The sequence below is a fragment of the Procambarus clarkii genome, chromosome 19 (genome assembly GCF_040958095.1).
Source record: "Procambarus clarkii isolate CNS0578487 chromosome 19, FALCON_Pclarkii_2.0, whole genome shotgun sequence".
NCBI lineage: Eukaryota > Metazoa > Arthropoda > Malacostraca > Decapoda > Cambaridae > Procambarus > Procambarus clarkii.
Window position 1 is genome coordinate 44,124,330 of NC_091168.1, and position 14,266 is coordinate 44,138,595.

General features: G+C 42.8%; 1 protein-coding gene across 1 annotated transcript in view; it reads right to left on the reverse strand.

Annotated features, from left to right (window-relative positions):
- Positions 1-1,991: 1,991 nt before the first annotated feature.
- LOC138366469 (ankyrin repeat and death domain-containing protein 1B-like) overlaps positions 1,992-14,266 on the reverse strand; it is a 174,390-nt gene continuing 162,115 nt past the window's right edge. Inside the window, exon 4 of the mRNA XM_069327520.1 lies at positions 1,992-2,429. Coding sequence (XP_069183621.1) covers positions 1,992-2,429 — 438 coding nt within the window. The remainder of the gene's footprint in view (positions 2,430-14,266) is intronic.

Below are 14,266 nucleotides of genomic sequence, written 5' to 3' on the forward strand. Positions count from 1 at the left end.
ATCATCATCTCTCTCAGAGCTTCTCGTTCCTGATTGGAAGCTTGTATCATCATTAGAAATATGGAAGGATCTTTGGCGTAGGACCTATATCCCTTGATAGGCAATATTAAGTAATCCGGCCTGAAATTATGTTCACAGAACATGATGCTTCTTTGGTCAATGTTAGAGAAGAGTTCCACAAACATATAAGAACAATGATTTTCATCCTCCCTAACTACGACTCGCAGTATAAATTGTAATTGGGATGCCGCAGGATATCCTTCTTGAGTAGATCCCATCCATATTTTAATAGCATAAACATTTACAATTTTGTGTATAATTGGTATTAATTTAATTATAGATGGTTCTAATGTAATATTTATATCAACTGAACAATATTTGTCTACATATTTGTTTATTTGGGAACTTGATATAATCGAAGATGTAAAAGATTTAAAGGGAAATAATGATACCATGGTTTTAAAAGCTTTGTACACCTGAATATTCCAAATATTAGTAAGAATGTGGCTACTAAATTTCTATTTGATGGAAGAGTAGCGAAGCGTGTGTTGGTTGGCCGTCAGTGGATGTAAAATGTGAGAGTAGCCTGCGACTACTTGATATTTATATAATTCAGCTGACACTGCTACCATCTACTCCGGGCAACCAGCTGTCTCCTCCAGGCATGATGGGACAGGGGGTTGCGTTGAACCTAGGGAACCTAACCTAACCTATCCTAGGGGAGGGTGCTTATCGCTTCGTAATAAGCTACCGTATACAGACTATATAAAAAGTTAGGTTAGGTAAGTACTATTAGGTTCAAATGAGAATGTAGTGGTATACAGGATGTAACTTCTGGTGGTCGAGCCACCAAGGATCCTTATCGGAGAGGATGCTGGCCTGGGATAAGACATTATTTGTTCAATGTGATTTTGAGGCAGGACAAAATGTTCAGACATGAGCATGTTTCAGTTATGTATGTTTTAAGGAGTTGAGAACTATTAATCTATCTCTCTCTCTTTCTCTCTATAAACACAAAATTGTTTTAAATAATAGTGTATGCCGGCTAAGTGTTCAAGCACCATATCGCTCCACGTGCTACTGATTTCTAGTACAAACAATTCCTAAGGCCATTATTAATCTGTACATCGTCCCCATTTGACATTTTTATCTAAATATCTTCCTACATTCAATGGACAACATCTTACTTTACAGTGACCATGTGATAAACAAATAAACAATCGCCAGTTTGCATTCTTGGCCAAAAAAACAGTATGATTTTTTGCATAATAGGCCAAAATGTTTACACTTAGCCAGAAACAACAGAGTCCTTGCTAACTTAGTTAAGTAAGACGAGAGCCTTGCATAGTAGGCCAAGAAGTGAGTTCTGGCTACTAGGTACGACATATATATATATATATATATATATATATATATATATATATATATATATATATATATTATATATATATATTATATATATATATATATATATATATATATATATATATATATTATATATATATATATATTATATATATATATTATATATATATATATATATTATATATATATATATATTATATATATATATATTATATATATATATTATATATATATATATATTATATATATATATATTATATATATATATATATATTATATATATATATATTATATATATATATATATTATATATATATATATTATATATATATATATTATATATATATATTATATATATATATTATATATATATATTATATATATATATGTGTGTGTGTGTGTGTGTAATAATAATAATTTACAATATATAATAATTAATCATATATAATAATTAACATTATATAATATTAATTATTTAATCATTAATCATGCTTTTTAGCATGTTTGACTATGTCATGGAAAATGTTATTTTTGCATCTTTTTAACTTATTTTTGTTTATAACAGACTAAGAATATATTCATATTATCGAACTTCCTAAATTTGACAACGGTTAAGCTTCTTTTGACTACTTCTGTTGAAATGTACAGCCGTGAGCGTCACTGACCATTTCAAGGGACTGGCGGTTGTCTGAAGGCAGGAGGGTTGTGGGCAGTCGACCTGTGGAGTCAGCGACATACAGACAGCCTCTCATGGTCTTCACCATCTGTCCAGCCAACTTCCAGTGCTTAGTCTCCAGTGCAGCGTGAAGAGGACTCACACTGGTCTTGGAACACAAAGAAGCCTGAGCACCAGCCAGGTAGAGGAAGCTGCAAGTCAATGTACAATTGGCACGAGCAGCTTGGACCATGAGCTTTGTCAGACTCATCACTGACTCGTTTCTAGGCGAGCGTGCTAGCCAAGGCTTCTCACCTTTTATGGTGGATATGAGGTGGTGAACACCTCTGTCAAGGTCTGGCAGATCTTTGATTGTTTCATGTTCATGTTGTAATACATTCAGGAACACCTGTGAATAAATTTATATTTATGAAAGAGAACAATAGAGGAACTAGCTGTAATTGTACTTCACACTTATGCTGTATTGATTACATTAGCTGTGCATTTAGAAACCATATATTATGTGAATGCACCGCGAATTACATTATATTTTAATCTAACTAAAATACAAAAAATAGCGCGACTTTTACATATATGTGTATTTTAGTAATGTTAAAAATAATTTCCAACTCGTCATAAATCGTAGATAACATAGGTAAAAACACATGAAGTTTGACTTTTTTTAGATACAGATTTTCATCTGTCTGCAGAACTCTTTAGGAAATTTTAAATTGTACAGATATTACTGTAAAGTAAAAATTAGCCATGAGTGCTAAATGCTCTTGAGTGCTCAGTGAGTGAGTGTTGTTGTTGTTTCACAACAAACCTGGATGGAATGACTAAAACCAAATTACTGTTTTATAGAACATTATTCCATGAAATATTCTATACAAAGAAATTTGCTATTCCAAGAAAAAGTATGTTATGTCCATTCTCAAATGTCCATGTCATGCCAAATAAGAATATGCATAACACTATTTATATCCTATAAAGTAATGACACTCATGAGTTGTAATGTGAATATATGATCATTAACAGCTTGGGGATCATTCAAACTTTTTTTTTTCATAATTGTAAATTAGGCATAATTGAAGTATGTGGCAGGATTTAATGAAAATCCATGACCAAAATGCAGCATGAGTGTTGCTGATAGTCGGTTGGTCATGGTGCTCATGTGGCAGCATGTGAGCTCTCGGACCAACCAACACAGACAACCGATGGTAGAGTGGTATCAGTACTGTGGTAGCCAGTGGCTGATCCCTGCTACCTGTGTGACCAAACATATTTGATATTATTATCACAGAAACTTGAAATAATGCAGAAACCAAATCATCAATATATTATGAAGACAACACAGGAAAATCATATTGTTGAGTTAGTGGTAGCTAATACAGATATATAAATCAATATCATTTATATAATAAAATTAAATTGCGTTAAACATTGAAGAAACCTTAGGTACGAGAAAGCGCTCTTTGAATAAAAATTTTTCGGCCAGAAAGTATTAACAGTTTTAGAAGCTACCTGGGGAGGGTAGACTGAGCAAACATGTGCACTGGAGATGGAGTGTCAGTCCCACATGTCATCATTCATTTCTCCTATAATATGACACAGGATTACCATGCTCATAATTATTTCAAAACGTTTAAAAATGCTATAATTTTAGCCCAGGTAACATCTTATTGTAATCACCAAAATACACAAAACTTTCAGGCCCAGAGAACATATTTGTTACCGGAGTTGCAGACTTTTGAGAAATGCAAGTTTTCCGTTACAAAGGTGAGAGAAGCTAGTGAATTTGAATTTGATGTCCACAGAGCTTGGAGAAGAATGGGGAGAGGAAGAAGGATGAGGAACTTAAATTCTGAAAAAGGTTTTGGATGGCGAATGAGGCGGCTGGTAAGTTCGGTGGCCTATCCACCATGGGGTTAGCATAAGGTATTGATCTTGGAGTTGGTCTTGCAGTTAATGTTGAAATTAACTGAAATAAGTAGGTGTAGTGATGGGTTTGATTTACTAGAAGCGTCTTCCCATTGGTGGTGGTACTCGACTTATTGTTACTTAATTCTTGGTTTGTATTTCTTCAGATTTCTTATTTCTGCAGGTGTGGTCCGTGTTTTATAAGACGTCGTGTTCTTCAACTTCACCTTCGATGTTGGCTTGCTTCGGATTGACATAGATGTCGTTCGAATGTGCTGGGGAGGCCTCGAGTAAGAAGTCCTCTGAATTGTATGTATTCACCTAGTTGTGTTTGCGGGGGTTGAGCTCTGCTCTTTCGGCCTGCCGCTCAACTGTCAATCAATTAACTGTTACCTAATTCGCAGGTACCTATTTACTGCTAGGTAACAGCCGCATCAGGGTGAAGGAAACTCTGCCCATTTGTTTTTCCGGAGGTGCCAGGAGATCGAACCCTAGTCCCTAGGTCAACAAGTCTAGAGCGCTGTCCACTCGGCCACCACCCACCCAGTGGAATCCCAATGCATTGGATAGATAGCTGAAAATCTTTTCTTCAACTCACTAACTGTTACTCAACTCATCATTGGAAATTCTAATTCAACCCAATGTGTTGAATCGATGGTGTGAAGATGTGGTCCCAACTGAAATTTCCTCGTCCGAAGAGTCCGAAGAGACTTCCATATCCGGTGCTGTGAGCCAACCCATCCTCCGAATAGACAGTGATAGTGAATACACTGGCACATATGCCTGGTGTTTTGCATCCTGTCCACTCATTTTGCATTACGTCCACGCGTTTTGGGATCATGTCCCCGCGTTTCCTGTTCCCTTACTTCTACTTGTCCAACCCCCTTTTACCCTACATGACCCACAACGTCCCGCCTGACGTTACCCGCCCTACTTCATGTGTCACCCTCCCCCCTCTCCACTCTCTTAACCTTTCTTGATGTACACCTCTTCCCATACTTGTCCCACCCTCCCATCTTAGCCCTACATACCCCTTTTACCCTCTGTGACCCACAACGTCCGCCCTGACGGTACCCGTCTCACCTCCCCCCCCCCCCACCAACTCACTTTTGAATAGGACCGAGTTCGATCCTGGAGCATTGGGGGGCCACACTCGGCCCACCTGCTGAGGTGTTAGGATGGTTCTAGTCACATATTTAACTACTGATCACCACCCATTCATCCTTATACTCAGGGAGACCACCACCCATATATCCTTTCACTCAAGGAGACCACCACCCATACATCCTTCCACTCAGCGAGACTACCACACATACAACATTTCACTCAAGGAGACCACCACCCTTACACTCTTTCACTCAGGGAGACAACTACCTATACATCCTTCCACTCAGGGAGACCACCACCCATACATCCTTCCACTCCAGGGAGAAAACTACCCATACATCCTTTCACTAGGAAGACCACCACCCATACATCCTTCCACTCAAAGAGATCACCATAGATACATCCTTCCACTCGGGGAAATCACAATCCATACATCCTTCCACTCAGAAAGACCACCACCCACATATCCTTCCACTCCAGGAGACCACTATCCATACATTCTTTCATTCAGGGCGATCACTACCCATACATCCATCCTCTCAAGACGACCAACACCCATACATCCTTCCACTCAGGGAGACCACATCCCATACATCCTTACACTCAGGGAGACCACAATCCAAACACCCTTCCACTCAAGGTGATTACCACCCTACATCCTTCCACTCAAGGCGATCACCACCCATACGTTTTCCACTCAAGGAGACTACCACCTATACATCACTCCAATCAGGGAAACTACCACCTAAGCATCCTTCCACTCAAAGAGACCACCCCCCATACATCCGTCCCACTGAAGGTGACCACCCCCCATACATCCGTCCAATCAGGGAGACCACTACCCATACATCCTTCCACTCATGAAGACGAGCACCTATACATCATTCCCCTCAGGGAGACCACCACCAACACATCTTTCCACTCGGGGAGACAACCATCCATGCACAAAGTCAGTCAGCCAGGGAAGACACAAGTGTGGGACGGCAGTCCGCGAATTAGTTCAGTATTCTCGGATTTACGTACCAGTGAGCCAAAACATAGTTTTAATCCTTTTAAGGGTACAGCAACGCAGTGATAGCGTATCATAGTGAATTCTTATAACGTTAGATAAGAAAAAATGAAAAAGAACGAGTTTGTGGCAAGACAGTGGCACCAGCGAGCAGTGGTGATGAGGGAACAATTGGACCATCACGTGGAGAGGAGCTCTGGCCTACAGGGACGACAACAATTAAGGTGGACATCGCTCTATAAATCATCTACTTGTGTTTTGGGATGCTGACTTGGAGGTAAGTGCCTCTTCAAGTCAGTCATACACAGTGTACTGTGTTCCTAATATAATAATTAGCTTTGGATTTAAGTTAAAATACGAAAAAGTAGCTGAAGAGTTTCAGCTTGGTATTAGTTTTATAGATATACATAGATATAGCATGGGAAACAGAGCTCAGGGGAAAGACGGCCCAAGATATGATGGATTACATCACACAGAAGTGCAAGGACGCAGCAAACAAGTTTGTCCAAGTCCAAAAGGAAAACAGAGAAATGAAAATGAGAAACCCATGGTTTAATCAGAGATGTAGGCTAGCTAAGCAGCAAAGTAAAAGGGCATGGAGAAACTATAGAAATAACAGGACACTGGAGAGCAAAGAAAGATACCAGAATGCCAGGAATGAATATGTCAGGATGAGAAGAGAGGCAGAAAGACAATACGAAAATGACATCGCAAGCAAGGCAAAGAATCAGCCTAAATTGTTGCATAGCCACATCAGGAGAAAAACAACAGTAAAGGAACAGGTTATGAAATTAAGGATAGTGGCGGAAGGATTCACTACAAATGACAAGAAAGTGTGTGAGGAATTGAATAAGAAATTCCAGGAGGTCTTCACCTTAGAGCAAGGAGAAATTCCAGAGGTAAGGGAGGGAATAGCTAACCAGGAACCACTGGAAGAGTTTGAGATTACCAGCGGGGAAGTAAGGAAGTGTTTACTAGAGTTGGATGTGACAAAGGCTATGGGCCCAGATGGAATCTCCGCTTGGGTTCTAAAGGAAGGAGCAAGAAAACTGTGCCTACCACTCTCCATAGTGTATAACAAATCACTGGCAACAGGGGAACTGACAGATATTTGGAAAGCAGCTAACGTAGTCCCGATATACAAGAAAGGGGATAGACAGGAGGCACTGAACTACAGGCCAGTGTCCCTAACCTGCATACCATGCAAGCTGATGGAGAAGATTGTGAGAAAAAACTAGTGGAACATCCGGAGCGAAGGAACTTTGTAACACAGCATCAACGTGGGTTCAGGGATGGCAGGTCCTGCCTCACAGGGTTACTTGAATTCTACGACCAGGCAACAAAAATAAGGCAAGAAAGAGAAGGGTGGGCAGACTGCATATTTCTGGATTGTCAGAAAGCCTTTGATACAGTGCCACACAAGAGGCTAGTGCGAAAGTTGGAGATGCAGGCTGGAGTGAAAGGGAAGGTACGCCGGTGGATAGAGGAGTACCTAAGTAACAGGAGACAACGAGTCTGTGTGAGGGGTGAGGTCTCAGATTGGCGAGACGTTACGAGTGGAGTCCCGCAGGGGTCAGTCCTTGGACCTATACTGTTTCTGGTATATGTAAAAGATCTCCCAGGGGGTATAGATTCGTTTCTCTCAATGTTTGCCGACGATGCAAAAATTATGAGGAGGGTTGAAGCAGAGAATGATAGTAGGAGGCTACAAGATGACCTAGATAGACTGAGTGAATGGTCCAACAAATGGCTGTTGAAGTTCAACCCGAGTAAATGCAAAGTAATGAAACTAGGCAGTGGAAACAGGAGGCCAGACACAGGATACAGAATAGGAGATGAAGTACTTAATGAAACAGACAGAGAGAAAGATCTAGGAGTTGATATCACACCAAACCTGTCTCCTGAAGCCCACATAAAGAGAATAACGTCTGCGGCATATGCGAGGCTGGCTAACATCAGAACAGTGTTCAGGAACCTGTGTAAGGAATCATTCAGAATCTTGTATACCACATATGTAAGACCAATCCTGGAGAATGCGGGCCCCAGCATGGAGCCCGTACCTTGTCAAGCACAAGACGAAGCTGGAAAAAGTCCAAAGGTATGCCACTAGACTAGTCCCAGAACTAAGTAGCATGAGTTATGAGGAAAGGCTGTGGGAAATGCACCTTACGACACTGGAAGACAGAAGAGTAAGGGGAGACATGATCACAACCTACAATATCCTCAGGGGAATCGACCGGGTAAACAAGGATAAACTATTGAACACTGGTGGGACGCGAACAAGGGGACACAGGTGGAAACTGAGTACCCAAATGAGCCACAGGGACGTTAGAAGGAACTTTTTCAGTGTTAGAGTAGTTAACGGATGGAATGCATTAGGCAGTAATGTAGTGGAGGCTGACTCCATACACAGTTTCAAATGTAGATATGATAGAGCTCAGTAGGCTCAGGCATCTGTACACCCGTAGATTGACAGTTGAGAGGCGGGACCAAAGAGCCAGAGCTCAACCCCCGCAAGCAGAAATAGGTGAGTACACACACACACACAAACACACACACACCCATAAACACACACACACACACACCCATAAACACACACACACACATAAACACACACATCTTGTAGGAGGCTACAAGATGACCTGGATAGACTGAGTGAATGGTCCAACAAATGGCTGTTGAAGTTCAACCCGAGTAAATGCAAAGTAATGAAACTAGGCAGTGGAAACAGGAGGCCAGGCACAGGATACAGAATAGGAGATGAAGTACTTAATGAAACAGACAGAGAGAAAGATCTAGGAGTTGATATCACACCAAACCTGTCTCCTGAAGCCCACATAAAGAGAATAACGTCTGCGGCATATGCGAGGCTGGCTAACATCAGAACGGCGTTCAGGAACCTGTGTAAGGAATCATTCAGAATCTTGTACACCACATATGTAAGACCAATCCTGGAGTATGCGGCCCCAGCATGGAGCCCGTACCTTGTCAAGCACAAGACGAAGCTGGAAAAAGTCCAAAGGTATGCTACTAGACTAGTCCCAGAACTAAGAGGCATGAGTTATGAGGAAAGGCTGCGGGAAATGCACCTCACGACACTGGAAGACAGAAGAGTAAGGGGGGACATGATCACAACCTACAAAATCCTCAGGGGAATCGACCGGGTAAACAAGGATGAACTATTCAACACTGGTGGGACGCGAACAAGGGGACACAGGTGGAAGCTGAGTACCCAAATGAGCCACAGAGACGTTAGAAAGAACTTTTTCAGTGTCAGAGTAGTTAGTAAATGGAATGCATTAGGAAGTGATGTGGTGGAGGCTGACTCCATACACAGTTTCAAATGTAGATATGATAGAGCCCAATAGGCTCAGGAATCTGTACACCAGTTGATTGACGGTTGAGAGGCGGGACCAAAGAGCCAGAGCTCAACCCCCGCAAGCACAATTAGGTGAGTACAATTAGGTGAGTACACACAGGTCAAGGGGGATTGTAAGATAACAGAACAAAGTTGGAGGAGAGTGACAGGTCGAGTCGCACATGGAGATAATTGCTAAGGCATGAATGGAAATCAGTAAGGAATTGAAGGACCTGAGGGAAAATATAAGATAGCTGCAGAAAGAACTAAGTGCAGCACAAGAGGAGATAAAAAGCCTAAAAACAGGCCCTCCTCAGACTCTGGCCCAGTTACCAGGAGATGTTGCAATGGCAGGGACCTCCTACAATTGGTCCAACCTTTGCTGAAATACTGAAGAGCCCAGATGCCATATCCACAGTCAAGGAAGTTGTAATGAAAGCAGCAACCTCACAGGAGGCAGCTAGATGCACAAGCCGGCTAATGGAAAGGAAAAGAGCTGTAGTAGTGAAAGGTGTCAACGAACAAGAGGATTCCACAAGGGAAGAATGGAGGACTAACGACAAAGCTACAGTGTCAGGGATACTATAGGAGATAGGAATGGAAGGGGCTGAACGAGACATAGAATAGTTTTTCCGGATTGGCTAGTAAAACAGAGACAAAAAGAGATTGATCAAGGTAGTATTCAGGAGCGAGGACATCAAAGAGGACATCCAAGTAAAGAAGAGCAAACTAAAATATGCAAGGAATTACAAAAAGGTATACCTTCAGAGGGACATGACCAGGGACGAGATAATAAGGGCAGCAGATGCAAGGAAAAGGTATAAGGAGAGGGAAGGGAGCCAGGTAACCTCAGCCTCCAACCCAGCAATCCCAGAGAGGAGTGGGGAACCCCAATCCAGCAATTCAGGAACCCCAGAGGAGGCTGCAACACCCCAGCCCACTACCCCAATCCCCCCCCCCAACTCCCAGCACAAACCCACCCTTGCCCCTGCACAATGCCCACCATATACCCAAATCCTCCCGCTCCCCTACCCCCAGTAACCCCTGCTTTCCCAGCCCCTGGTCTTCTTTCTGCCCCAGGCAGGCCCAGGCAAGACCTAAGCCCTCTATCCCCCACTACACCTCCTCCAAAGCCCTGTTAACTACACCACAGGAGGGCATGCCCTCTCTCCGAGCACTCCCTGCCCCCTCACCCCCAGGACTTCTTCCTGTCCCAAGCAGGCCTGGACAAGACCTAAGCCCTCCGTCCCCCACCTCCCCCTGAATCCCTGGCAACTACCTCAAAGGAAGATGAGCCTACCCAAGTATCAAATGCACATTGAACAACTTCCTACACTTGTGGGGAGCGAGGGTAAAAATGGATATAGGAAAGTGAGCTTCAAGGTAATGTACTCAAACATCGACGAGATTACCAATAAAGCAAGTAAACAGGCGGAAAGGGTGCAGGATGCAAACCCAGATGAAATAGGACTCACAGAAACAAAATTGTCACGAGTCATAACAGACACCATGTTTCTAAAGAATTACTATATAGTAAGGAAAGAGAGGGAAGGGAGAGGAGGTGGAGGAATGGCCCTGCTGATAAGGAAGGACTGGAGTTTTGATGAGATGGAAATTCTGGGCTGTGACGAGTTCAGAGATTACATAATAGGAACTATAACAATGGGTGGACCTAAGATAATAGTGGCAGTCATTTACAACCCTCCCCTAAATAAAAGAAGACCCATACAGGAGTTCGATAGGCACAACATGGTAACCAATTATATAATAGAGAGCAGCTTCAGTTGCCTGCAGGAATGGCTCAAGACTCTTAATGATGGGCGATTTCTACCCTGGAAAAATAGACTGGGAAAATGGGGACCCACACGGTAGTGCAGATACATGGAGAGCTAAACTCTTGGAAGTGGCAACAAGGAACTTTCTGAGCCAGCACGTAAGGGAACCCACAAGATTAAGAGGCAATGACGAACCAGCTAGACTCGACCTGATATTCACCTTGAATGAGTCAGAAAAAAGGGATGTCAGAGGTGAAGCTCCCATAGGAATGGTTGACCACAGTGTATTGACATTTGAGTACTTGGTGGAGGTAGAGATAATCTATCCATGGATGGGATCAGAAGGCAAAAGACTAAATTACCGAAGAGGAAAATATGACGAGATGAGGAACTTCCTAAGGGGAATACCATGGGAAACAGAACTTATAGACAAGACTGTAAAGGATATGATGGATTATGTCACTCAGAAGGGTCAGGAGGCTGCAGACAGGTTTATCCCAGTCCAAAAAGTGAAAAATGAAAAGCAACAGAAAAATCCGTGGTTCAACCAGGAATGTGCGGCAGCGAAGCAATTGCGTAAAAGAACATGGCAAAACTACAAGAACAACAGAACACCAGAGAGCAGGGAGAGATACCAGAGGGCCAGAAATGAGTACCTCAGAGTGGGGAGGGAAGCAGAGAGACAGTATGAAAATGACATCGGGAGTTAAGCCAAGACCCAACAAAAACTGCTCCACAGCCACATCAGGAGGAAAACAGCAGTGAAGAAACAAGTGATGAAACTGAGAAAAGGGGAGAACAGATACACAGAGAATGACAAAGCGGTGTGTGAAGAACTCAACAAGAGATTCCAGGAGGTTTTCACAAATGAACAAGGAGAAGCCCCTGCACTAAATGAGGAGGAGACATACCAAGCAACCTTAGAGGATTTTGACCTCACCAGTGATGAGGTCAAAAGGAATCTGTTGGAGCTGAATGTGACAAAGGCTGTTAGGCCTGACAGAATCTCACCATAGATACTAAAGGAAGGTGCAGAAGCACTACGCGTGCCACTCTCTATGGTGTATAACAGGTCACTGGAAATAGGAGAACTACCGGAAAGTTGGAAGACAGCTATCGTAGTCACAATATTCAAGAAAAGTGACAGGCAAGAGCCATTAAACTACAGGCCAGTTTCCCTAACTTTTATACCATGCAAGGTGATGGAGACAATCGTGAGGAAAAAGGCTCATAAAGCATCTGGAGGGAAATAGCTTTGTAAAGCATCACCAGCATAGGTTCAGAGACGGTAAATCATGCCTCACAGGTTTAACTGAATTCTATGATCAGGCAACAAAAATTAGGATGGAAAGAGAAGGGTGGGCAGAATGCATTTTCTTGGACTGCCAGAAAGCCTTTGGCACAGTAACCCATAAAATGCTGATAAAAAGGTTGGAGCAACAGGCAGGAGTAAAAGGGAAGGTGCTTCAGTGGATATGGGTGTTTTTAAGCAAAAGGAAACAGCGAGTAACTGTGAGGGGGGAGACATAAGAGTGACGAGATGTCACCAGCGGAGTCCCACAGGGCTCAGTACTTGGTCCCATCCTGTTTCTAATATATGTAAACGATATTTCGGAGGGTATAGACTCATTCCTCTCAATGTATGCTGATGATGAAAAAATTATGAGAAGTATCAAGAAAGATGAGACTACATCATCTTTCATCTACTACATCATCTAGACAGACTACAGGATGACCTGGACAAACTGGAGGAATGGTCTAGAAAATGGCTGCTAAAGTTCAACTCAGGAAAGTGTAAAGTAATGAAATGAAGCGAAGGAAGCAGAAGGCTGAACTCATGGTATCATCTGGGAGGTGAAATCCTGCAAGAGTCAAATAGAGAGAAAGATCTGGGGGGATGATATCAAACCGAACCTGTCCCCAGAGGCCAACATCAAAAGGATATCATCAGCGGCATATGCTAGGTTGGCCTACATAAGAACTGCCTTTAGAAACTTGTTTAAGGAATCGTTCAGGATCCTGTATACCACTTATGTCAGACAAATCCTGAAATATGCAGCTCCAGCAAGGAGTCGGTGGTAGGGGCGCCGGTGGCTGAGCGGACAGAACACTGGGCACGTGATCGTGTGGTCCCGGGTTCAATCCCGGGCGCCGGCGAGAAACGATGGGCAGAGTTTCTTTCACTCTGATGCCCCTGTTACCTAGCAGTAAATAGGTACCTGGGAGTTAGTCAGCTGTCACGGGCTGCTTCCTGGGGTTGGAGGCCTGGTCGAGGACCGGACCGCAGGGACACTAAGCCCAGAAATCATCTCAAGATAACCTCAAGAGTCCATACCTAGTTAAACACAAGACAAAATTAGAGAAGATTCAGCGATATGCCACCAGACTCGTCCCGGAACTGAGAGGAATGAGCTACGAGGAAAGGCTAAAGGAGCTGAACCTCACGTGCATGAAAAACTGAAGAGTAAGGGGAGACATGATAACCATCTACAAAATTCTCCAGGGAATTGACAGGGTGGACAAAGACAAAATCTACAGCGCGGATGGAACACGAACAAAGGGACACAGGTCGAAACATAGTACCCAGATGAGCCACAGAGACGTTAGAAAGAATTTCTTCACTATCAGAGTAGTTAATAAATGGAATGCTTTAGGAAGTGATGTGGGGAGACTCACTCCATACACAGTTTCATATATAAGTGTGATAGAGCTCAGTAGGCTCATGAATCTGTACACCAGTTGATTGACGGTTGAGAGGCTGTATCAAAGAGACAAAGCTCAACCCCTGCAAGCACAAGTAGGTGAGTACACATCCACTTCCACTCACCTCCACCTCCACCCTTTCATCCTTCCACTCAGGAAGACAACATCCAATACATCCTTCCACTAAGGGAGACCAAAACTCATTCATCCTTCCACATAGGGAGACCACCACCCATACATCCTTACACTCAGGAAGGCCACCACCTATACATCCTTCCACTCAGGCACAACAACCCATACATCCTTCCACTCAGGGAGGCCAACACCCATACATACTTGCAGTAAAGGAGACCACCACCCTTAAATCCTTCCAC